The 22280-nt window shown below is 42.7% G+C and overlaps 2 protein-coding genes and 1 long non-coding RNA gene across 8 annotated transcripts in view; 1 reads left to right on the top strand and 2 right to left on the bottom strand.

The window, feature by feature from the left end:
* LOC124884207 (exocyst complex component 3-like protein 2) overlaps positions 1-14130 on the bottom strand; it is a 57427-nt gene extending 43297 nt beyond the window's left edge. Inside the window, exon 1 of one of the 4 annotated variants that reach the window (XM_047391977.1) lies at positions 13884-14130. Coding sequence is in view for 1 of the 4 variants with exons in the window: in XM_047391974.1 (XP_047247930.1) it covers positions 7748-7764 (17 nt within the window). In the remaining 3 variants the exon portion in view is untranslated. Of the gene's footprint in view, positions 1-114; positions 245-7747; positions 7910-13883 lie in introns of those variants that run through there. The other 3 variants (XM_047391974.1, XM_047391975.1, XM_047391978.1) reach the window with 3 other exon arrangements.
* LOC124884208 lies at positions 334-5852 on the top strand. The gene is made up of 3 exons (XR_007042400.1): positions 334-495; positions 4057-4132; positions 4226-5852. It is a non-coding gene; the product is annotated as an uncharacterized LOC124884208 (long non-coding RNA).
* Positions 14131-16374: 2244 nt separating the features above from the next.
* LOC124883830 (claudin-1-like) lies at positions 16375-22236 on the bottom strand. 3 transcript variants are annotated; one of them, XM_047391208.1, is made up of 6 exons: positions 20953-22236; positions 19121-19519; positions 18004-18168; positions 17743-17824; positions 17549-17662; positions 16375-17249 (listed from the first exon to the last, which is right to left on the bottom strand). In XM_047391208.1, the coding sequence occupies exons 2-6, from the start codon at positions 19335-19337 to the stop codon at positions 17156-17158; spliced, it is 672 nt and encodes a 223-aa protein (XP_047247164.1). In that variant the 5' UTR covers positions 19338-19519; positions 20953-22236; the 3' UTR covers positions 16375-17155. The 3 variants fall into 3 exon arrangements, with proteins under 3 accessions (XP_047247164.1, XP_047247163.1, XP_047247166.1); XM_047391207.1 differs by having other exon boundaries at positions 19121-19359; XM_047391210.1 differs by having other exon boundaries at positions 17797-17824; positions 19121-19359.
* Between the last annotated feature and the right edge of the window lie 44 nt (positions 22237-22280).

The following is a 22280-nucleotide window of genomic DNA, read 5'->3' as shown; positions in this document are numbered from 1 at the left end:
AGATCCCCTTCAGCTATTATTTACCCAGAGGTTTGTTTCCCTTTAGATTATTTGTCCTTCCCGATTCCTTATGTTTGTATAGTTGTTTAGTTGTGATAGTTATTAGTTACTTACCTTTACGTTCTTGTTGGTGTTTTAGATTGTTGGGTGTATTTGGTTTTCGCTTCCCTGCTCCTCCTTGTGAGTTGGTGTCTTATCTTTAGATCTAGTTTCCCTTTGGTTTATTTTATAGTTTAGTTTCTCCAGTGTCTCCCAGTCCGGTCACCATAGTAACCATTCATTCCCTCAGTCTCCACAGCCAGTTCCCACACCTGTTCCCACTTCTCCTCTGATGAGCTTAGCTTCCTCTCATTGGTCCACTCTCCTCCTCTCCCTACATACCTGGTTGTTCTAATTTTTCTCCGCTGGTTCCTCATTTCATGCTTGTCATGTTGTCACGTCTGTCCTTTGTTTATGCTGCTTGAGATACCCTGCCTGTGCATCTCCTACGACTTTGTAAGTGCTTATCATTGAGCCTAATTAAAGAGATCTGTTTTCAATATGCTGAGCCCAAGCGACTGTTTGCATCTTGATCCAAAACAACCTCAGACCATGACAGTAAATGGTCCAAAACTTTAAAACTGATTCCATCAGTAGAAGCATATAATGTTGAAGAACTGAACCACGGATCTTTTTTAAACCACATTCTGAGCGTGTCCTGCAGGAGGACCGTCTGATAAAGATCCGTTTTAAATATCAACACTGGTTACCAAACACAGCCTGACCTCAGGCCAATGTTGGTGGTTGTTGCCCTGGAAAGAGAAATAAGCTCAACAGTTTTCACATTTTCCTGTTTCTCTGTAATACGATTCAAACTGTGTTTTTTTTTTGCAATTATTTCACCATTGTCAGCGAGTCTGGATCAAATTCCCATAAAGTTGTCATAAAATCCCAAAGAAAGACCTGACCGAAGCCTAATGTGAAGCAGTTTGATATAAATGAGACATTTCTGGGGATGAAGTGAGGTAAACTACAGAGAAGGTGCTGTTGCACCAATGCCAGCATCAGAAGGAATCATGATGTTGTTTAACCTGTTTGTGTTTCTGCAGGTCAGATGGAGTCACTGATGCAGTTTAACCTGTTTGTGTTTCTGCAGGTCAGATGGAGTCACTGATGTTGTTGTTGTAACCATCAGCTCCTCTGGAGCGAGGAGATCTGCAGGGTTTAAGCTGATGTTGACTCTAAACACACATTTAAATGTTTTGTTCCTGCAGAAATCATCAGATCTCTCTTGTGCAATGCAGTCATGTTTTTATCAACTTTATCTCCTAAAGCCCGATTAAACTTTGTGACCTGGTGTTCGAGTGAATCAAAACAGGAATGATGAAGGCATCTGGGGCAGAAACCTGAACCACAGCTTCCACATTCAGCTGCAGGAGGACTAAATACATTTTGTCTTTATTCCACTACAAAACTCCACAGCTTGAATACGATCCTCAGTACAGCTCTCAGAAATACAGGTCCTTCTCAAAATATTAGCATATTGTGATAAAGTTCATTATTTTCCATAATGTAACGATGAAAATTTAACATTCATATATTTTAGATTCATTGCACACTAACTGAAATATTTCAGGTCTTTTATTGTCTTAATACGGATGATTTTGGCATACAGCTCATGAAAACCCAAAATTCCTATCTCACAAAATTAGCATATCATTAAAAGGGTCTCTAAACGAGCTATGAACCTAATCATCTGAATCAACGAGTTAACTCTAAACACCTGCAAAAGATTCCTGAGGCCTTTAAAACTCCCAGCCTGGTTCATCACTCAAAACCCCAATCATGGGTAAGACTGCCGACCTGACTGCTGTCCAGAAGGCCACTATTGACACCCTCAAGCAAGAGGGTAAGACACAGAAAGACATTTCTGAACGAATAGGCTGTTCCCAGAGTGCTGTATCAAGGCACCTCAGTGGGAAGTCTGTGGGAAGGAAAAAGTGTGGCAGAAAACGCTGCACAACGAGAAGAGGTGACCGGACCCTGAGGAAGATTGTGGAGAAGGGCCGATTCCAGACCTTGGGGGACCTGCGGAAGCAGTGGACTGAGTCTGGAGTAGAAACATCCAGAGCCACCGTGCACAGGCGTGTGCAGGAAATGGGCTACAGGTGCCGCATTCCCCAGGTCAAGCCACTTTTGAACCAGAAACAGCGGCAGAAGCGCCTGACCTGGGCTACAGAGAAGCAGCACTGGACTGTTGCTCAGTGGTCCAAAGTACTTTTTTTGGAGCAAAATTCTGCATGTCATTCGGAAATCAAGGTGCCAGAGTCTGGAGGAAGACTGGGGAGAAGGAAATGCCAAAATGCCAGAAGTCCAGTGTCAAGTACCCACAGTCAGTGATGGTCTGGGGTGCCGTGTCAGCTGCTGGTGTTGGTCCACTGTGTTTTATCAAGGGCAGGGTCAATGCAGCTAGCTATCAGGAGATTTTGGAGCACTTCATGCTTCCATCTGCTGAAAAGCTTTATGGAGATGAAGATTTCATTTTTCAGCACGACCTGGCACCTGCTCACAGTGCTAAAACCACTGGTAAATGGTTTACTGACCATGGTATCACTGTGCTCAATTGGCCTGCCAACTCTCCTGACCTGAACCCCATAGAGAATCTGTGGGATATTGTGAAGAGAACGTTGAGAGACTCAAGACCCGACACTCTGGATGAGCTAAAGGCCGCTATCGAAGCATCCTGGGCCTCCATAAGACCTCAGCAGTGCCACAGGTTGATTGCCTCCATGCCACGCCGCATTGAAGCAGTCATTTCTGCAAAAGGATTCCCGACCAAGTATTGAGTGCATAACTGTACATGATTATTTGAAGGTTGACGTTTTTTGTATTAAAAACACTTTTCTTTTATTGGTCGGATGAAATATGCTAATTTTGTGAGATAGGAATTTTGGGTTTTCATGAGCTGTATGCCAAAATCATCCATATTAAGACAATAAAAGACCTGAAATATTTCAGTTAGTGTGCAATGAATCTAAAATATATGAATGTTACATTTTCATCATAACATTATGGAAAATAATGAACTTTATCACAATATGCTAATATTTTGAGAAGGACCTGTATCTACACTGATAAATGCCAGTGCATGGTGAAACATCTACAGGTGGTCCAGAAGCAACCAGGCTTTGTCCTTCTTTGGCTCCCCAATGATTGGCTTCCCAGTCCCTGATGCTACCTCTAAAGGAACATCAGGGTCTGGACCTGCTGTCTAAACAACAGGCTGAAGCTTCTCCTGGACCACTGAGGTCCTCTCAGGAACATTGTCCAGTTCTGCTATCCCTGCAGCCTCAGTTCAGATGGTCCCCAGGGTGGTTCCACTATGATGGGTTAATACCTTTAACACAGACAGAAGATCCTCGGCACCTGCTGAATTTCTCTGAGTCACAGATTTCAAGCTGTCATCGCAGGCAGAGACATGCAGCAAAGTGCTGAACATGAACTGAATATGAACTCCAAACATGATGGAGTCCTAAACGCGAGGACTGTGGAAACCACTGTCAAGAGTTTCTGCATGATAGAGCTCAGATTCTTGCAGAGGGCCTCAAATGAAAGTCTGGCATGATCACTTTAATCCTGACTCAATTCATGGGGAGAACCTGGAGGGAAAAACTGTTCTTTGTCCCAAACATGATGGAGGAAGCTGTAGCTATGACGACACCGTCTCATCTTGCACTTCTAAACATGACAAACTCAACAAAACACCGATTCCAACTCGTTACGCCCTCACAGTCAGCCTGGAAGTCCAAGATCATTCCAGCTTCCAACACAGCTGGGCACAGGAGGCAACCAATGGGATGCTGACGTTGTTGTGATGTAATGACTGAGTTCAGACCCTGCAGAGAGCCATCAGTCGGAGGTCAGCGAAGTTCAGACAGAAACAATCATTTCTGTTTGTGTTTCTGTCAGTGACAGGAAGTTAAAATGACAGAGTCAACTGGAGGGAGGGGGATTTTCCCATTTTCATCCACACTGCTTCATTCATGCTGTTCATATTCCTCTTCTGATTTCTTCCAGCAGTGCTTCAGCCTGCAGAGCGGCTTCAATGAAGAGGAGGAGGAGGAGGAAGGAGGCAGGAAACGCAGCGGTGAAGGTTGAAAAAGAAACCATAGAGAGTGACAGATGAATAAAGAGGAAAAAATAGACTTTAATCAGCCTCCATTCTTCTATTTGTTTGCTGTTTCAGTGACAGAAAAACACATCCGGACCCAGAGAGCAGAGAGGACAGGTCAGTGAATGCAGCGCTGAAGCAGAAAATAAGCTCTTGCTTCACTCTGAAATCCAGAAACTGATGTAGAACCTCTGCTCGGGTAGTTCAGGCTTTCTGACCCAGGTGCAGCGTGTCTGCAGGCCAGATCTCCTGGCTGCTGTTCAATGCCAGCTAAAATATGTTTCTCAAATCCAACCCAGATCTTTGATTTTCCACATCGGTTCAAGAGGTTCAGCTGCTGATGTGAAGCTCAGGTAAATCCTTCCCTGTCTCATTCCTGCCCCTGGAATCTGAGCGGACCGACAAAAACTCAACAAGATGGTCATAAACATCCAGCCAAAGGATCTTCATGAGGGTAAAACCGCAGGAACAGTGTTTACCTGGACTCAGAATGAGTCAGTGAAAGCTTCAGTTGTCTTGCCTTGGATATAATGGGTTTTAAAAGCAAATGAAAGAGAACTTTTCTATTAATCATTGTTGGAGTTTCTGTCTTCTGAGCAGCTCCTCTTTATTCACCAGCTGCCCTCTGATTGGATCTGTGCTCTATTTAAATATGAGCTGCTCATATGAAAAGCTTATCTGCAGCATTTAGAATGTGCTGCTGCAGATAAGCTGTCCGTGTGTCTTCTGCATTCTTCTAAAGTTTGATCTTTGTAAACTTTGCAAAGTGAACAATTAAGAAAGTTATTCCCATGTAATATGTCAACCTGTTTCAGCCTCATTTAACTGTTCAAAAAAACTCCTTCAGGTTGCAAATGTTCATCAATCAGGTCCTATATCAACCGTTTCCAGGGTTTGTGGATTTGCATCTATCAAGATCTATCAGAAAATATGTAATTGTCCATATTTTACTTAATAAACACAACTGAGCGGACATAGCCAATAGAAGACTTACTAAAAATAACACACAAGCACAGATTTATGGATGCAGACAACCTTTAAGTGATTAGAACTATAAAGGACCAAAAACACAGCCCTGGGGGACTCCACAAGTAATGATGTAGCTAGGGATGGGTACCGAATTCAGTACTTTTATAGGTACCGACCAAATTCCGTCGGTACTATTGAGTACCGATTCACGTAAAATCAGATGGTACCATGTTTCGGTACCTAAACGCATCATTGTGACACTGAGGGAGTGGAAGAGTGGGTGATTTTCCATGTCGGACATGAACACAGCATGACACTCACAAGGCCGTAATGACGTCAGTAGTCACTGGTACCTTAAACAAATCATGGCTGATAGAAAGCGCTCGAAATTATGGCTCCACTTTTCAAAATGTGATGCAGCAATATTTGTGATGCAATGTGCAAGACCGGCTGCGGGAATACTTCTAATCTGAGGAAGCACCTGCAGCGGTTCCCCTACCATTATCCAAGGGGGGCGCCCCGCCCCGCCCCGCCAACCAGACCGCCAGCCCCCCCAAGAGGATCACAGCATGTAGTAATAGCATTTATATATTCTTCTGAGTGTGTGTGTATATACACTGACCCGGTTAAGCACAAGATTTTTGTCAAGGCTGAAGAGACAGTTTTCATCAGCCTCAGATCTACGGCTAGAACTCCTGCATTCAGCACCGTTAGCACGCCTGCATCCGTTAGCGACTCGTCTGCAGCAACATGGCTGGGTTTTAATTTGTGCATCACACTGTAGTCAGTTAAAGGTTTTAATGTTAAAAAATATTTGAAACAACTGAGATGTTACAAGACAACCTGCTGGAAGTTGTTTTGTTGTAACTTTATATATTGAGAAATAAATATGTGAAATTGAAATTGGTTGAGATTTTATTTTTAAACAAATGAACATTTATCGTACCGGTATCGATTCCCAGGTACCGAGTATCAGTACGGTATTGGTTCAAATGTGAAAGATACCCATCTCTAGATGTAGCACCTCAATCATTAAAAAACACATTACATTAATAAAGCAGTCTGGGTAGTTTGTTTGTTTCATTTAAGTTGCTGTAAAACTCATCTGGTGAATTGTTTGGTAAAAATCCAGCCTTCTCTTGTGAGGGAATCAGGAGGAAAAAAGGTCCATGTCTGACGTGATTTTAGAGGCAGAGAAAAAACTGCGTGTGTCATCAGAACCAACAGGGGGGTCCATCTGGGCTTAAAAGGTTAAAGTTTAGAAAAATAACAAAATTCTCCAAGTAAAAATTAATCACACTTTTAAAGCTCACTGAATAATGCACACAGAGGGGGTTCTGTATATTTATCAATGTATCAGGTCCTTCTGCACAAGCGAATGTTCAACCAAGAAAAATGACAGAGAGGAATCAGGATTTTTTGCTTTGAGTTTTTTAGCAGCAAATATTTCCAGTCAGAAGATAATTCTTCTGGCTTTACTTTCCTTACAGTAAACACACAGCTGAGAGTCGGCTGAGACTGACTGAGCTGCAGGTAAAACGGACTTATTTTGCTTCTTTTAAACAGATTTACTTCTCTCTGTCACAAAACCTGGCAACACCGAAACTTCCAGAACTCTTCACCACTAAATGAATCGACCTCTTAAAGAAACACGAAGATATGAAATGTATCAATAAAACATTTCCACACAGAAATTATTGCTAATTGTTCCCATTAAATCATTCAGCTGAGTCATAAGGAGGCTTTATCACAGGGTGGACTGATTTCTAGAGTCCTGTGGTGTCAAACTAGACCACTAGATGGCAGTCTGTGCTACATACTGTTCCTTTAAATATTTTCTCCTTCAAGCTAAAACCTGAAGCTGTTGTCACATAGTTGAACTTTTGGATTAACGAATTCATTAATGTTCTTCATCAGTGAGCCCTGACTGTGCGACAGGTGGATCAGATGGAACTTCAAGCTGCAGGAAAATAAAAATATCCTTCAGTATCAAAATCAATTATCCTGGTGAGTAAATGTCCCAGTGGGAAGATAGATCTGATCTGAAGCAGCTCCACCTCATATCTGACACAATCTGTCAGGGTTAATCAGTGACATTTGCTGCGGCCTCAAACACTGCACCTCAATGAGAAGTCAAAGTCATCTAGAGACCAAAAAGAGGCAAACTGCAGAGTGATTTCTGGAAACCTTAGACACAACCAGAAAGAAATTCAAGAGTTTAATGAAATACATTCATCATTCATTTGTACTGAAGCTGCCCTTTAAAAGGAAGATCCATAAAACCAGCAGATCTGAGGCTCACAAAGACCCAAAACCCTAGGCCACAACCACAGGCTGTCAGAACCACCAGAAACTAAATGTATCGATGAAAACATGATCATTCACAGGTTACAGCCACAAATGATCTGTTTCATTTGCTGAAATCTGGAAGTTTGTAGGTTTTGTTCATATTTAGAGTCACATAAACTCCCTCCCAACAGTTAATGACAACCTGATCCAGAATAAATATTTCTGAAAAGAGCTGCAGAACATCTGCTTTAATTAAAACCCTGCTCATTTGTTTCTGTGCATGGGGAAACTCTCCAGATTTCTGCTTCTGAAGTTTCACTCAGCTTTCAGTTTTCACACTTACTTTTTTCAGACATGTTGGTGGATCAGCGGCTCAGACTGGCTTCAGAATCCGGACTGAAAGCGTCCAAAGCGGGGGACAGAAGCAGAAAAGCGCGGAGAGACCCGGAGCTCCGAGTGGTCTGAAGTCCCGCAGCTGAGTGCGCTCAGTGCGGCTTAACTTGCGCAAAGATAGGAGTCTGTACGCAGCCGGGAGGGGCGTTCAGGGACAGTCGGACCTCAGATAAGCGGCGCAATAACCGGTTGATTTACTGTCCTCCTGTTGTTTTAAACTCCACCGAAGTTTAATGGAAGATTATACTGAGATGAATTCATTCTTAGACAGTTTCATTCACCAAGTCCTGAAATGGAGCAGAATCTGATTTTTCTCAAGGCCACGCGAAATGGTCCTGATGAAGGTCAAACCTGCCATTTTTCACATATTTAAAAATCAGCTGTAAAACATTTGATGAATTAACTTTTAGATTTCAATATAAAAACGATTTTCCCCGATTAAAAACTTGTCATTATAACCAATCCACAAAAATGACACCGGAAAATTATTCAGATGCGTGTTTTGTATCTTTTGACTGGTAAGTTTACTTTGAACATGCGCAAGCATGTCCACGTGTGTGTGTGCGTGTGTGTGTGTGTGTGTAAAAGAAAGGGAAAGAGAGAGTGACATTCCTGTTAATAGGAGTCACCCATCAGTCAGCTGAAGATGCTCCTTGGCTCAGTTAAAGATCTACCAACTAAGAGTCGCATCCAAGCATTTTTTCACATATAAAACAGGTTTATTTCAGGTTACTGAAGCTACCACCAAACTGCTTCCCACCAGAAGCAACTTCCACAGCATTTCTTCTGCATCACTGGAAACATCAAACGCTTTTTACATGGAAGAGTTATACTATTTGTCATTTATGTGTTACCTTCTGTTTATCAGCAAAGCCACCACTCAACCACACCTTCAAACACCTGTAAAATCTTTCTTTATTTGCCTCACCATGCAGAAATGTTTGCATCATCCTCCTCAAACTTCAGTCCCACCTTCTCATCCATTTCACTCCTTATCTCATCTCCACTCATTTTCCTCATCTCTACATACCATTGTTTCTCCACACTCATTCAACTCATTTCAGTTTTAGTTGAGTTACATTCTTCAAATTTGCAACAAATGTACTTTTCCTAAATCCTACTGCTCGTTTAAAGAACCATCTGTGGAGCAGAGGAACATCCAAGGTTCAGAGTATTTGTCCTCCGGCTACTAATGGAAAGCAGCTGTGCTAATGTTACATTAACATCATAGGCTGCCGCTGATTAAAGGACACAGTCAAAGAATCAAGCAGTTCTTGCAGGAAAGCAGGAAAGAGATTCTCTTTTAGCAAAACAAAACCTAGAATAATAACAAGTAAATAAATCTGCACATCATCTGCATATAAAGTGAATTTCACATTTATTTTGCTACAAGGGTCAAATGAGAACAGCAGTATTCCTAAAACACAACCTTGAGAAACCCCTAAAATATCAAACCCTGTTTCTACAGATTTCTGTTTGTAGATAAGATGACTTCAGGAATCTTCAGGAATATTTTTACTGACCAGGGATATTAAACCAGTCCTGAGTTTCTAATCTTTATCTTCACCTGGATTTTATTCTGGTCCAGCTCAGTGAGAGACCCGTCCAGATGTAAATCTGCCAACAAATGGGTTCAGTGGTTGAACATCAGAAGACAAAAATCACAGCAACATTAATTCGGACCAGATTTGATTTCAAAAAGGAGCTTTGTGTAGATAGCAAATGAAACCAAACAAGTTTTAACGATTGTCTTTGGAATCTTAAAGATCTGAACGCCTCCAACGTCAGTCAGTCATTTTCTACCGCTTATTCCATAGTGGGTCGCGGGGAAGCTGGTGCCTATCTCCAGCAGTCTATGGGCAAGAGGCAGGGTCCACCCTGGACAGATCGCCAGTCCATCGTAGGGCAACACACAAACAACCATGCACACACTCATTCATACACCTAAGGGCAATTTAGAGAGACCAATTAACCTAACAACGTCTTTATGTGCTTTTTCAAGATGAGTTGTAGGTACTGTAGATGTACTTGTTCCTTTTAGGTTCTAGCTTCCCGGTTCCAACATTAGTGACAACATCCCAAACAGGACCAATCTATTGCATTTAAAGTGTTCTTGTTTTGGGTTTTGATGGTTTCATGGTTGCTGAAGGAAGACGTTTCAGCTCTAAAACCAAACTGCTGCTGAAAGAGGAAGGTTGTGTAGCTGAGTCAGCAGCTCAAATGTATTACAAGAGTGTTTTTGTGGTTTAAATCGGGTCAGTTGGTCACAAAAGCAGAAGTTCTTACAGTCAAAAGGCTGAGAGTTGCTTTTATTTAGCTCCTGTCATTGGTTCATCGCTGTTTTATAAGAGGCCCTTTCAGAGAAAGAATCGAAAGCATCATAAAAAACAAATACTTTACTCAGTTCCAGGGTTGGAGAGCAGGAACCTTTGAGTTCCTGCTTAGAAATTAGGTTTAGGTTTCAATTATTGAACAATGAGAAATACAGATCATTTTCTGGATCAGTGAATTGATCCAGAAAATGATATTTTGTTGCAAAACATACAGAAGATTCAGAAGAAATAAGCTTTGTTTTTACACCATATTAAAGCTGAGCGGTAAATGCATCCATGTCAGGCAGAAACTTCCCAGAGTTACCCAGAGAAAATGAACTTCACCTGCCAGTCCATGCAACAATCCATCTGGTAGGAAGGAAAATATTTTTAGAATGAAGGCTGGATCCAAGTCTGTATTCTCCAAGCTCTTCATATTATTAATGTGAATAAATGAAAAGGGGTCAGGAAAGAGTGTGGAAGGAGGAAATGTGGAAGGAGGACTGAGGAGCCTTCTCAGCTCTGCTCAGAGAAGATATAATAACTGATGAGTCATTGCAGTCCAACATCTCTGGAGCTTCTACAGCTAACTGGGCTGTAAGGAGTCAGAAACATCTAGTGCCTTCAGATGACTGAACAACATCAAACGTCACAGTTGTAATGTTTAGATGGCCCAGTCAAAGGCCACTGTAAACAAATAGCTTTTTAATCTTGATTTAAAGCAACTTAAGGTTTCAGCGCTTTTCCAGTTTTCTGGGAGTTTATTCCAGATTAGTGGAGCATAAGAACTAAAAGCTGCTTCTCCATGTTTGGTTCTGGTTCTGGTTCTGCAGAGTAGATTTGAGCCAGAAGACCTGAGAGGTCTGGGTGGTTGATACACTGACAACAAGTCTGTAATGTATTTTGGTGCTAAGCCATTCAGTGATTTATAGACTAACAGAAGTATTTTAAAGTCTATTCTCTGAGCTACAGGGAACCAGTGTAGGGACTTTAGAACCGGGCCGATGTGCTCCACTTTCTTAGTTCTAGTGAGGACGTGGGCAGCAGCGTTCTGGATCAACTGCAGCTGTCTGATCCACTTTTTAGGCAGACCTGTGAAGACACCGTTGCAGTAATCAATTCTACTAAAGATGAACGCATGAATTAGTTTTTCAAGGTCCTGCTGAGACATTAGTCCTTTAATCCTGGAGATGTTCTTTAGGTGATTGAAGGCTGACCTTGTTACTGTCTTTATGTTCCTCTGAAGGTTCAGGTCTGAGTCCATCACTACACCCAGGTTTCAAGTCTGACTGGTGGTTTCTAGCTGTATTAACTGAAGCTGTGTGCTAACTTTTAAACGCTCTTCCTTTGGTCCAAAGATTATTACTTCAGTTTTGTTTTGATTCAGTTGAAGATAATTTAGGCCCATCCATGCATTGATTTCTTCTAAGCATTTACCCAGCGCTTGAATGGGTTCATGGTCACCTGGTGACATCGTAACATATAGCTTTGTGTCGTCTGCATAGTTATGATAACTTACGTTGTTGTTTATTAAAATCTGAGTTAGGGGGAGTATGTAGATATTGAATAGAAGGGGCCCTAAGATGGACCCTTGGGGAACGCCACATGTGATTTTTGTGTCTCTGATGTAAAGTTACCTACTGACACAAAAAAGTCCCTGTCCTTCAAGTAGGATTTAAACCAGTTGAGTGATGTACCAGAAAGGCCGACCCAGTTTTCCAGGCGCTTTAATAAAATGGAGTGATCAACAGTGTCGAATGCTGCACTAAGGTCCAATAATACCAGCACCGTGGTTCTTCCACAGTCTGCATTTATACGGATGTCATTGAACACCTTGACAAGAGCAGTCTCTGTACTGTGGTGAGCAGGAAGCCTGACTGGAAGACATCAAACCGGTTGGTCGTTGTTAGGAAATTGTTTAACTGTTGAAACGCAGCTTTTTCAATAATCTTACTGATGAAGAGGTTGTCCAAGTTGCTCTTTTTCAATAGAGGTTTGATAATTGCTGTTTTCAGGGCCGGGAGGAAAACACCTGTTTATTATTTGTGTTAAATCAGATGTTATTACAGGCAAAACTTTCTTAAGGAAAGCTGTGGGTAAAACATCGAGACAGCAGGAAGAAGAACTTAGTTGCTGTACGATTTCTTCTAAGTTTTTGTCGTTTATTTGGTGAAATTTGGACATTTTGTCAAAATCAGTTCTTGTTGGAGACAACATTGGTCCTGGAGTTGATGTGGATGTTCTGACTGCCTCTCTGATCTTTTGGGTTTTTTCAGTGAAGAAATTAACAAATTCATTGCAGGTCCTGGTAGAGTGGAGTTCAGATGCTACAGTTACAGGAGGGTTTGTTAACATGTCGACCGTGGCAAATAATGCACCAGTATTGTTAATGTTTTTGTTGATGATCTCAGAAAATAAAGATTCTCTTGCATTTTTCAGTTGTAGGTTATATCTGTATAGAATCTCTTTATAGATAATATAGTGAACCTGGAGTCCAGTCTTTCTCCACCTGCGTTCAGCTTTTCAACACTCCTTTCTTTCACTTCTGACTGGTGGAGCACTTCTCCATGGAGAATGTCTTAACAGGGTTTTTCCAAACAGCGACTGGGTCATCTGAGCAGAAATTAATGTTCTGTCATGATTCCAACAACTGAACAGATCCAATCACCATAAACCAACGTTCCTGCAGACACTGGTTCTGCACCAGTCCAGCAGAACAAACCAAGGAGTCCTTACAGAAAACATTCTCATTCTCATCTCTTTGCTGTGTTTTTAAATGATAGCAGCACTGAAAGCCATCCCTGCCTCTTCCCTGCATGGGTTTTGAGGGCCTGGTGCCCACCTCCAGAGGTCAGAGGGGTTGAGTGAGAGCAGCCTGAACTGAGCCTGAGTTTGTTACCATGTTTGAACTCTTCGGTAACTTTTATTGTTATTTATTTAGGTTTTTTGTCACAATGTTAAGTTGGTTTGTTTTATAATGTGATTCCTTCTTAATTCGTTTGTCTGTTCATACAGAGCTGTGAAAAGTATTTACCCCCTAACAGATTTCTTCCTATATGTTTCTGATCATCAAATAAATGTTATTATCAGACAAATAAACCTGAGTTTTAAATGATGATATCATTCGTTAAGTTAAGAAATACATCCCAACCAATCTGGCCCTATGTGAAATAGTAAGTATCAGGTTGGTTTGGAGAGAACCATCATTTAAAAACTGATTTTTACTCACATTATTTTTGTCTCATAACAACTTCAGTTTAAGATTAATGAGCATCAGAAACAGAAGAAATCTGTTAGGGTGTAAATACTTTTCACAGTACTGCGGATGTTTTAACTCTTTAAATGCTTTGGTTTTGGTCCACCTTTTTGTTCTGGTCTCTGGTTCTCTGATGAACTCTCTGCTCACTGAGGCTGACTTCCTGTCCCGGTCCCGGCCGTCCCGGCCCGTCCTGTGGGGGTTGTGTTTATCTGAGCAGGAACGTCGGAGGAACCTGCAGCGTGTGGAGCTGCAGAAAGCATGACCTGATGGTTCTGATGAAACACCAGCTGCTGGGCTGATGCTGGTCTGTGTGCAGATTAAAGATGGGAAAAAACTTGCCCTCATCCATGTGTGCAGTTTCTGTGAACCTTGAACTTTAGGATCTGGTTCCGTCTTGGAAAATCTCTCTGATTCAGATTTGAAAAGTTTGGTTTAAATCCACCTTTTGTGAACCACACAGTCAGCACCAAACTCACACGGAACCATATATGCATGAAGATGCTGATCTTACCTTTTCACAGAGAAACAGAAAAATCCAGAACGTCCCGTCAGGTTGAAGACATTGCTGAGTCCACTCAGGTTCACGTTCTTCTCAGGTTCCCTAAGATGTTCCTGCAGGGTTTATGGACATCCCAGTTTCTTCCTCTTCTGCTCCAGTCTACCAGATCCTGCTGAGTTCTTTAAGATTCTTCAGGTTCTTCCACCTCCTAGTTCTGCTGGGTTTTGTGATGTTCTACAGCAGTAAGTCCGATGTGTTCTCCTCTCTCCTGGATCTCCTGGTTTCTCCCGGGCTGAGCTCCCTGTGAGCTCTGCTCCTTGTTTCCTGTTTGTTTTATTTTCTTGCTGCAGCAGGAAATGGTCATCTTTTCCTTTTCCTGTCCCAGGAGCACACACACATAAACATACACACACACACACACACACACACACACACGCACACACACATACACACACACACACACTCATTACACCATTAGTCACCTAATTAGCTATGAGACTAATTAACTGAGAGTCACATGAGGTGAACAACGATGATTCATCAGACAGCGACTTAGGACTGAAGTATTTATCTTATTTTGTGATCTGATGACTTCGCAGCTTTCAGACTCCACAATCGTACCCAGATGGATGGATGGATGGAAGAGCCGCTGAACTTTGCCTGTCCCTCATGAACAAGTGATGAGAAGGAAGTCATCAGAAGCCCTGCCAGCAGTTAGTTACAAAGCCCGCCATGTGGAAGAAGGTGGTCTGCTCAGATGTGAGCAAAATGAAACTTTCTGGCCTACTTACAAAAATTTTGTGTGGAGGAAATCCAGCCCGTTGAACACACTATTCCCACAGGGAAACACGGTGGTGGCAGCATCATGCTGTGGGGATGCTGGTTGGAGTTGGATGGAAAGATGGATGGAGCTAAATCCAGGACAATCCTGAAAGAGAACTTGTTAGAGGCTGCAGAAGACCTGGGACTGGGTGGAGGTTTACCTTCCAGCAGGAGAACCACTCTGAACATACAGGCAGAGATACAATGGATGGTTTAGATCAAAGCATGTCTATGTGATAGAATGGCTTAGTCAAAGTCCAGGCCTAAATCCAACTGAGAATCTGGGGCAAGACTTGAAAACTGATGTTCACAGATGTTCTCCATCCCATCTGACTGAGCCTCAGCTGAAACCCCAAAGACCTGCAGACTAAGTTGGTTCTACAGAATTCTGGCTCAGGGGGGCTAAATATAAATTCATGCCACACTTCAAGAAGTGTTGAAAGCCATGTAACATTTTCCCTGCTGCTTCGCTGTTATGCACTACTTCGTGTTGCTCTGTCACATGAAATCTTCTTAAGATACATTCAGGTTTGGGCTTTTATCAAGGAAAAACATGGAAAAACACATGGGTGTAAATACTTTTGTAAGGCATTGTAATTTTTCCAGTTTTTCTGCAGAACCTTAGACTTCAGCAGCTTAACAGTTCATGGTAGAATTCTTCTCTTCATGATGTGGCCCATATCCCCCAGATCAGTACCACTGGGCCTAAGAATAACTAGCAAGGTCCACACAAATGGGACCAATCAGGAGCCCAAAATCCATCCCATACTGAGCCGTTTTTTCTACCCATCAACTGTAGCTCCCAGCTGATCCAGTGAGGCTGGAGAGTACAGGGACCTGCTCAGTCTGTAGATCTGTTAGCAGCTGAATTAATGCATGTTCCTGTTTTCATGTGATATACTGCTGGAATAATAACACACTCCTTTCCTCCTGGCGTGTCCTTCAGGGTGTCGGCTGGATAAGATTTCCCTCCATTAAAATGTGATGAGAGATTTTTGAGATCCGGAAGGCGAGTGGACCTTCGTCCTGCAAATCTGCAGAAACAGACAGAGGAACCAGGACAGAGCATGCACCTTTCCTTTAGCTCTGTAAAACACTATTTTACATCGTCTGATTGTTCTGCATCATGACTACAGATTCTACAGAAACATATTCTGTCTGATGAATGCACAGAAAAGCAAAAAACCATAATGTGCTTTTTTGCTCGTTTGTTTTTAAGGAGAGTGAGACGGTGGTGAGGTGTGAGGTTCAGGGATCAGCTCTTACCTGCTTCATGTTTGCTGAGGTGTTGAACAGGTTGACAAACAAGATCACAGAGGTCGGCTCATGGTTTGTAGATGATTTTATGATATTTAGTGAGAGCTGGAAAATGGAAGCACGGTCTGGGGAAAGGAGAAATGCAAATGAGTGAATGAAAGGGAGACAGGTGGAACAGTAAAGGTACAGAAGTAGAGGTACAGAAGATAGATGAGTTTAAAAACCTAGGGGAAACCATCCAAAGACAGAGCACAGAGAGGTGGAGGAGAGAGAGCAGGCAAGGTGGAGATGGATGAAGATGAGTGTGAGTGAGATCTGTGACAGAAGGAAAGCTGCAAAAGTGAAAGGGGAGGTTTCCAAGATGAGAACTGTTGTAATACATGGTTTGGAGATGGTGAAACTAAGAAAACACAGAAGACGGAGGTGAAGGGGTTCAAATTTTATTGACAGGGACCAAAACAGACAGGATTAAAAATAAGAATGTCAGCATTAGAGCTCAGCTTAGAGATGCTGATATGGTGCAGACATGTGCAGAGGAGGGGTAGTGGATGTTTTATGCACATGATGTTGGATACGGAGCCGAGAAAGAGAAGAAAACCCCACAGAAGGTACATGGATGCATAGAAGTAGGATCTCCAGAGGGCTGAAATGAAGATGGCAGGGACAGATGATCACAGTGTCACACACACTTTTGTTTTTCATTTGGATTTTATTTTTCCTCCATATAAAATGAAACAAACAAGTAAAAACATTCATTAACCGGTCTGAACTCAGACCCTTGGATCCTGGAAGGATCAGGCTACGTTTTCCAGAAGAATCATTCATAATTATCTGCTGCTATCTGGTGGAAGAAATTGAAAACTACAGACCTTCTGAATTAAACGAAAAAATCGAGGAAGGGAAAAATCAGAAAACACATATTTAATTTACTAAATTTACTTGTTATAATAAATAAACGGTCTGATCATGCTGTAATCTGCCAAACTAATTGTGTTATCTTTAGAGACACCTGGTGGACAACACGTTTCTTTCCAGCAGTGCTCCCCACCACTGTTCTTCAGGGCATGTTTTAGATGTTCTGATGTTATACTGCAATCACAAATGTGGAGCAGGGACATATCTAAAACCGAGAGTGGGCCCTGCAGGTTTTAGATCAGAAGGAGATGGTTCTCAGCGCTGCAGAAGGATGGTTGGATCAGCAAGAGTCAAACGTAAGCTTTGGAGCTGCTGTTTTCAAAGGCTGGAGCTGCTTTGTAGATGCTCTGACCTCCGCTGGTGTTGGAGTAGAAGGAAAACTGCCTGCAAGAGAACATTCGGGGTTTCAGAGGACAGACCTTTGCGTTTAAAAAGCCTTATTTTCTTGCAATGATTGTGTTGCGTATTCAACATCTGAATATATTTTCCCTTTCCCCTGATCCTGGGAACCAGGTCTAGTGATCATCTAACCAACAATATGACCCCAAACCTTGTACAGTTTAACTGATTTCACCTGAAAGACAAAACGCAGGGTGAAGGAAAATCTCCAACAGAAGTTTAGGGATGTGACAGTGCCCCCATGTGGACACAGGTGAGTGTTACGGTCAGCAGGATGCGTTTACCTCGCAGGGGGGGTGGAGGAGCTCCTCCTGCAGGTGTAACAGAGCAGAGATCCCCCCAGTATGGCCAGACCAGAGGCCGTCCAGCCCAGAAACAGACCAGTTCCCAGTTCAAACCTGTAGCACAAACACACACTCAGGGTTACACACACACACACACACACACACAGGTACAGACGTGTCTGCAGGACACTGACTTCATTCCACTGTGGAATGGGTCGTAGAAGTCGTTGATGACTCTGGCAGCGTACCAGGAGACTGCGACCAGGCTGAAGACACCTGAGGGACAAAACACACACATTCAGCCCGGGCCAAAGGTCCTGATCCAGCCCTGAGTTCTACTGTGATCTGGTTCTTTTGTTCTCCAGGCTTTCTGCAGGTGTTTTTCTTTAAAAGATCTCATCCTTCTCCTTTCCCTCAGTGATCCTGACTGAGCCCAGCTTCTGAGAATCACGTACCAGAAAGAATGAACAGGAGCCCTCCACTCAGCGCGATCTGCTCTTTGACCTTCTCAGACGTCCTGCCAATCTTTGTGCACTTGAGTCCGAGCACGGTGACCACGATGGAGGCGAGGCCGAGGATCAGAGATATGATCATCAGAGCTCTGCAGGCCTGCAGGTGAGCTGCAGACACAGACAGGCTTAAAGCATTTAGAGTGAGTGTTAGAGCCTTCCTGCCTTCACCGTTTGGTTACAACCAAACAGTAAGTTAAGTCTCTGCAGTACATTAGACTAGAAAACCCCCACAGCACATTAGAACTTGATTTATCACTTCTAGTTTTTTGACAGAGGTCTTCATGTTATTTTAGAGCAATTAAAGAAAGTTTTCAGAGTTATCCGAGCCTAAGAGCTGTGACACAACTTATAAAACAGTTTAAAGTCTTCATGGAAACATTGGAGCCTTAATGGGAGGTTTTAAAACATTTATATTACATCTTACTTCTAGTAATGGTACGGAAGGTTCTCATTTCTCCATAATATGCTTTGAAACCTGTATAGTACGTTCTAGAAGCGTTGTACATTCATATGATCTAGAGTTTCTGTTTCAGGATCAAGAGCCGTCGTGAAAAACCTTTTAGATTGAGTGCGATAATTGTGGTTGGGGGAGAGAGGGAAAGACACGCAAGTCTAGATCATAAGACCCATAATAAGTTGTCCAGATGTTCTGTATGGTTTCTAGACATTTTAGAGGTTCTGTTTTAGGTATAACAACGTTCACAGTATATTTTAGAAGATTGTGTGGTCAGGAGGTGTAGAACCTCAAACACACTCATGAAATCAGGTAAAAGCTCCACATGATAAAAAGTGACGGCTGTTTTCAACTGAGCACTGATCTGAAAGACTCAATCCCACCAGCAGACTGAGCAGGAACGGTAAGTATGGAAGATCAGGAAATGTTTTCTGACTCGTTTATACGTCAGTCTGGCTGGAAAATGTTTCTGTTCTGTGTTTTAGAGTCTCTACAGCAGGGTGCTCTTTCCACAACGTTGTGGAGGAGCTTAGATCACAGAAAGCTTCAACTACTTTAAATCATTTGTTGGGTAAAGCGAGCTTTACGAGTTCAGGTTTCGCTCACCAGGAAGGCCCAGAACCGTCTTAAACCTGCTGCACTGAACGGACCCCAGTGACGTGGCGGCGCAGCTCATCCACAGACCTTCAAACTGCCACGAGCTGGAGGTGACCGTCTCCGCCTGACTCCGCACCTTCCACTTCAGAGAGGAGGTAGAGCTGGACTGGAGACACCAGGACACAATGCCCAGAATCAGACCCAGAACCTGGAGGCACACCGCCATGTTGACTGATGTCCGCACACACCTGGAAGCAGGAAATGAAGGGAATGGTGGGATTCAGCAGCTACAGTCTTCCACTGTGCAGCTGCTATTTTCTGTGTAGTTCCTCAGGGTTCCGTTCATGGTCCTCTGGAGTTCTAAAGCATATCTGGATGTTCTGACTTGATGACCTTTGAGCAGAAAAGCTGTCGATAAACACAACATTATGTAAAGTCCTATATGACAGAATTATTTGTGGCTGGTAATACAGAACTGGAACTTTTGATTCTTCAGTTCTGAGTCAGCTTTTACTGGACAGTTTATATTTACTGCTGTCAGAGCCAAACAAGCGCTAATAATAGAACCTTTAGTAAAGAACTGCACGTTTATTTGGACAGCACCAGCAAAACAGTGGGCAACCTAAAGTGCTTTACAGGAAATCAATGGAAAGAAGATAGGGAGTTTTTCCTCTCCACTGTCGCTACATGCATGCTCAGTATGAGGGATTGCTGCAAAGTCAACGCCAGTGACTGTCCACTGTCTCTACATGCTCATCCAGGAGGAGTGAATGCTGCAAGTCACTGACTGGATGCAATCTGCTGGGTTTCCTTAGATAGAAAAACTTTTTATTAAATTTGAATAAATAACTGAATCTGACTGAACTGTTCAATGGTTACGATTAATTGGAATGTATGAACCTGACTGTTGTGAAGAACCTTGAGACAACATGTGTTGTGAATTGGAGCTATATAAATAAACTGAATTGAATTAAAGATAAATAGCAAAAACCTTTAAGGTAAAAGAAGAACTCCACACGTCAAACTTTTCAAAGCATCTCATGAAAACAAACTGCTGTTAAAATGCAGTAACTGATGCAACATGTTTGACCTGCAGGCGCATATTTACAGTTTAACTGAGAAAGAACTTCATGTCCCAAAGGTCTGGGCTGCAAATCCCTCCAGTATGCATGGAAGAAGTTAGATGTCCTCTAACTCTGAGGTCATTTCCACCAGAAGCTGGGATGCTCCTCCAGGTCTGGGGATGGTCTATGTGGAGGAGTCTGATCTGGAATCTGAATCATTTCTGGAGGACCGGGACCTAGACACACAGGAATCGTACAAAGAGCCACTAACCCTGGATAAATGAACTCTGACCTCCAGTTCTACAGGAGAACGTTGGAGTTATTCTTCACCAAGAGGAAGTTTTAACTAACTGATATAATCCCACCTCAGACGGGTGGAGAAAACAAAGTGCAGGAAGATGTGTTCTTTCTTCAATGTGAGCTAGAATGAGTTCTAATGTTGAGTCCAGCCTGGAAGCCTGGTACCTGGTCTGGAAGTGGATCATTCCCAACCAGGGATAAACCAGCTTCATGACTTTGTTTCTTCATACCTTCACTACTCGCCCGTGTTCCTCCAGATTGGCTGACGATCCCATTAGCGGTCTTTGAAATGGGAATTTTCCAGGAATCCTTCAGGATTTAACAGATCAATAAGCTGCTAATGAAAGACATGTTGGCTGGATCTAAAGTTTCCACAGCTTGCACCAGATTTTAGGCTCCCGGTTCCTCTCCGATCCCCTCAGGTTCTGGTAAATCAACCAAACTGGTTTCATGTCAACATGTTGGACCATTTCTTACCTTCTGCTCTGATTTCAAGGTAGAATTGAGGTTTTCAGATGCGTTGAGGCGTCTGCGATCGTCTCTGTGAGAATCCAACCTGATCTGAGGTCCGTTGGTGTCTGAGGTCGATGAACTCTGGGAAGGGTTGAACACACACACCAGTATGGACTCTCAGGAATCCACCTCCAGATATATAACTACACATTTATATGTTCAGCTGATGTTCTGTTGTAACCCAACTTCTGCTGCTCTGACTGTTTCTGAGGGTTTAAATTGACTAAAGTCGTTTTTTCATCAGTTCCAACTTTAACTCTATTATTTAAGTCTTTGCTCATATTTAATTTATTTACACATAAAAACATTGAATTGTTCTGAGGCAGGGTGTGTATTACTGCTGTAAACTGGGTGTCTGCTGCTGTTCTTCAGGAGAACCTCAGTGAGGACGTTTCAGTGAAGTTCCTATGAAGTGACCATGTTCAGGAGGACCGTGGATCTGCTGTGGTCTCTGACCGTTGGTGGACTTCAGACTCAATGTTTGCACGCTTACTCACCTGATCATGGTGCATCTCTGTGAAGCTCTTTGCCAACACGACTCTGGCCAATAAAGTTTCAACCATCAGATGTTTTAATGTTTCGTCACGTTGGACAAAAATGATGAAAAGTCCGACATTTCTGCTACAGACACTAAGGAGAAGTAAACCCAGCTCTCCTGCTAACAGAACCATGAGTTCGTTTTACAGAAAGCTGGACCTTACTGGACTCGAGCAGAATTTTGATCCATCTTAGTTTGATCATTTTTTCCTTATTTTGCAACATAACTTTAAACTCACTGATGATGTCAGTTCAGATTCTGACCCAGTTAAATACCCAGAACCTTTGTGATTTAAACTCCTTTCATGGCCACAGTTTTATCTCCACGTCTGGTTTCTACATCAGAACCTAGGCGTTTCTGTCTCCGTCCACTCAGTGGGTCCCCTGCCGCTGTAGGGCCTTAGCTGGACCCGTTTTCAGACTCATCAGATACTTTTAGCTTTTCAAAATAAAAGCTTGTGGCTGTTTGCAGACACATAAATAAAAGAAGGAAAACTCCCACCTGCTGGTACCAACAGACACACTTTCCTTTGAGTAGGCCACTGACACCTTCGGACTCATAACACTGATGTTCTGCAGCCTAAGTGTTGACGCTTCAGACAACATTTGCTGTTCGGTTCTGCTGTGGGTTCAACCCATCAATTAAATTTTCTGATTTTATCTGAAAACCCTCCAATATTCCTGCATGCGTTGCTATGGTTACACTCGCTGTTTGTTCTCCAAGATGGCGACGGCGTGGCGTCGGTGCACACACC

Source organism: Girardinichthys multiradiatus, chromosome 18 (genome assembly GCF_021462225.1).
Source record: "Girardinichthys multiradiatus isolate DD_20200921_A chromosome 18, DD_fGirMul_XY1, whole genome shotgun sequence".
NCBI lineage: Eukaryota > Metazoa > Chordata > Actinopteri > Cyprinodontiformes > Goodeidae > Girardinichthys > Girardinichthys multiradiatus.
The sequence above is the reverse complement of the archived record's forward strand: the minus strand, read 5'-3'. Positions and strand labels throughout refer to the sequence as shown.

What these genes read in the sequence shown, in the direction of transcription:
- LOC124883830 (XM_047391208.1), bottom strand. Translation starts at nt 19,337, where the DNA reads ATGGCGGTGTGCCTCCAGGTTCTGGGTCTGATTCTGGGCATTGTGTCC. An exon ending in GACGGTTCTGGGCCTTCCTG is followed by an intron (nt 18,169 to 19,120) that starts GTGAGCGAAACC and finishes CTGTGTCTGCAG; the next exon opens with CTCACCTGCAGGCCTGCAGA. An exon ending in CCATTCCACAGTGGAATGAA is followed by an intron (nt 17,663 to 17,742) that starts GTCAGTGTCCTG and finishes TTTGTGCTACAG; the next exon opens with GTTTGAACTGGGAACTGGTC.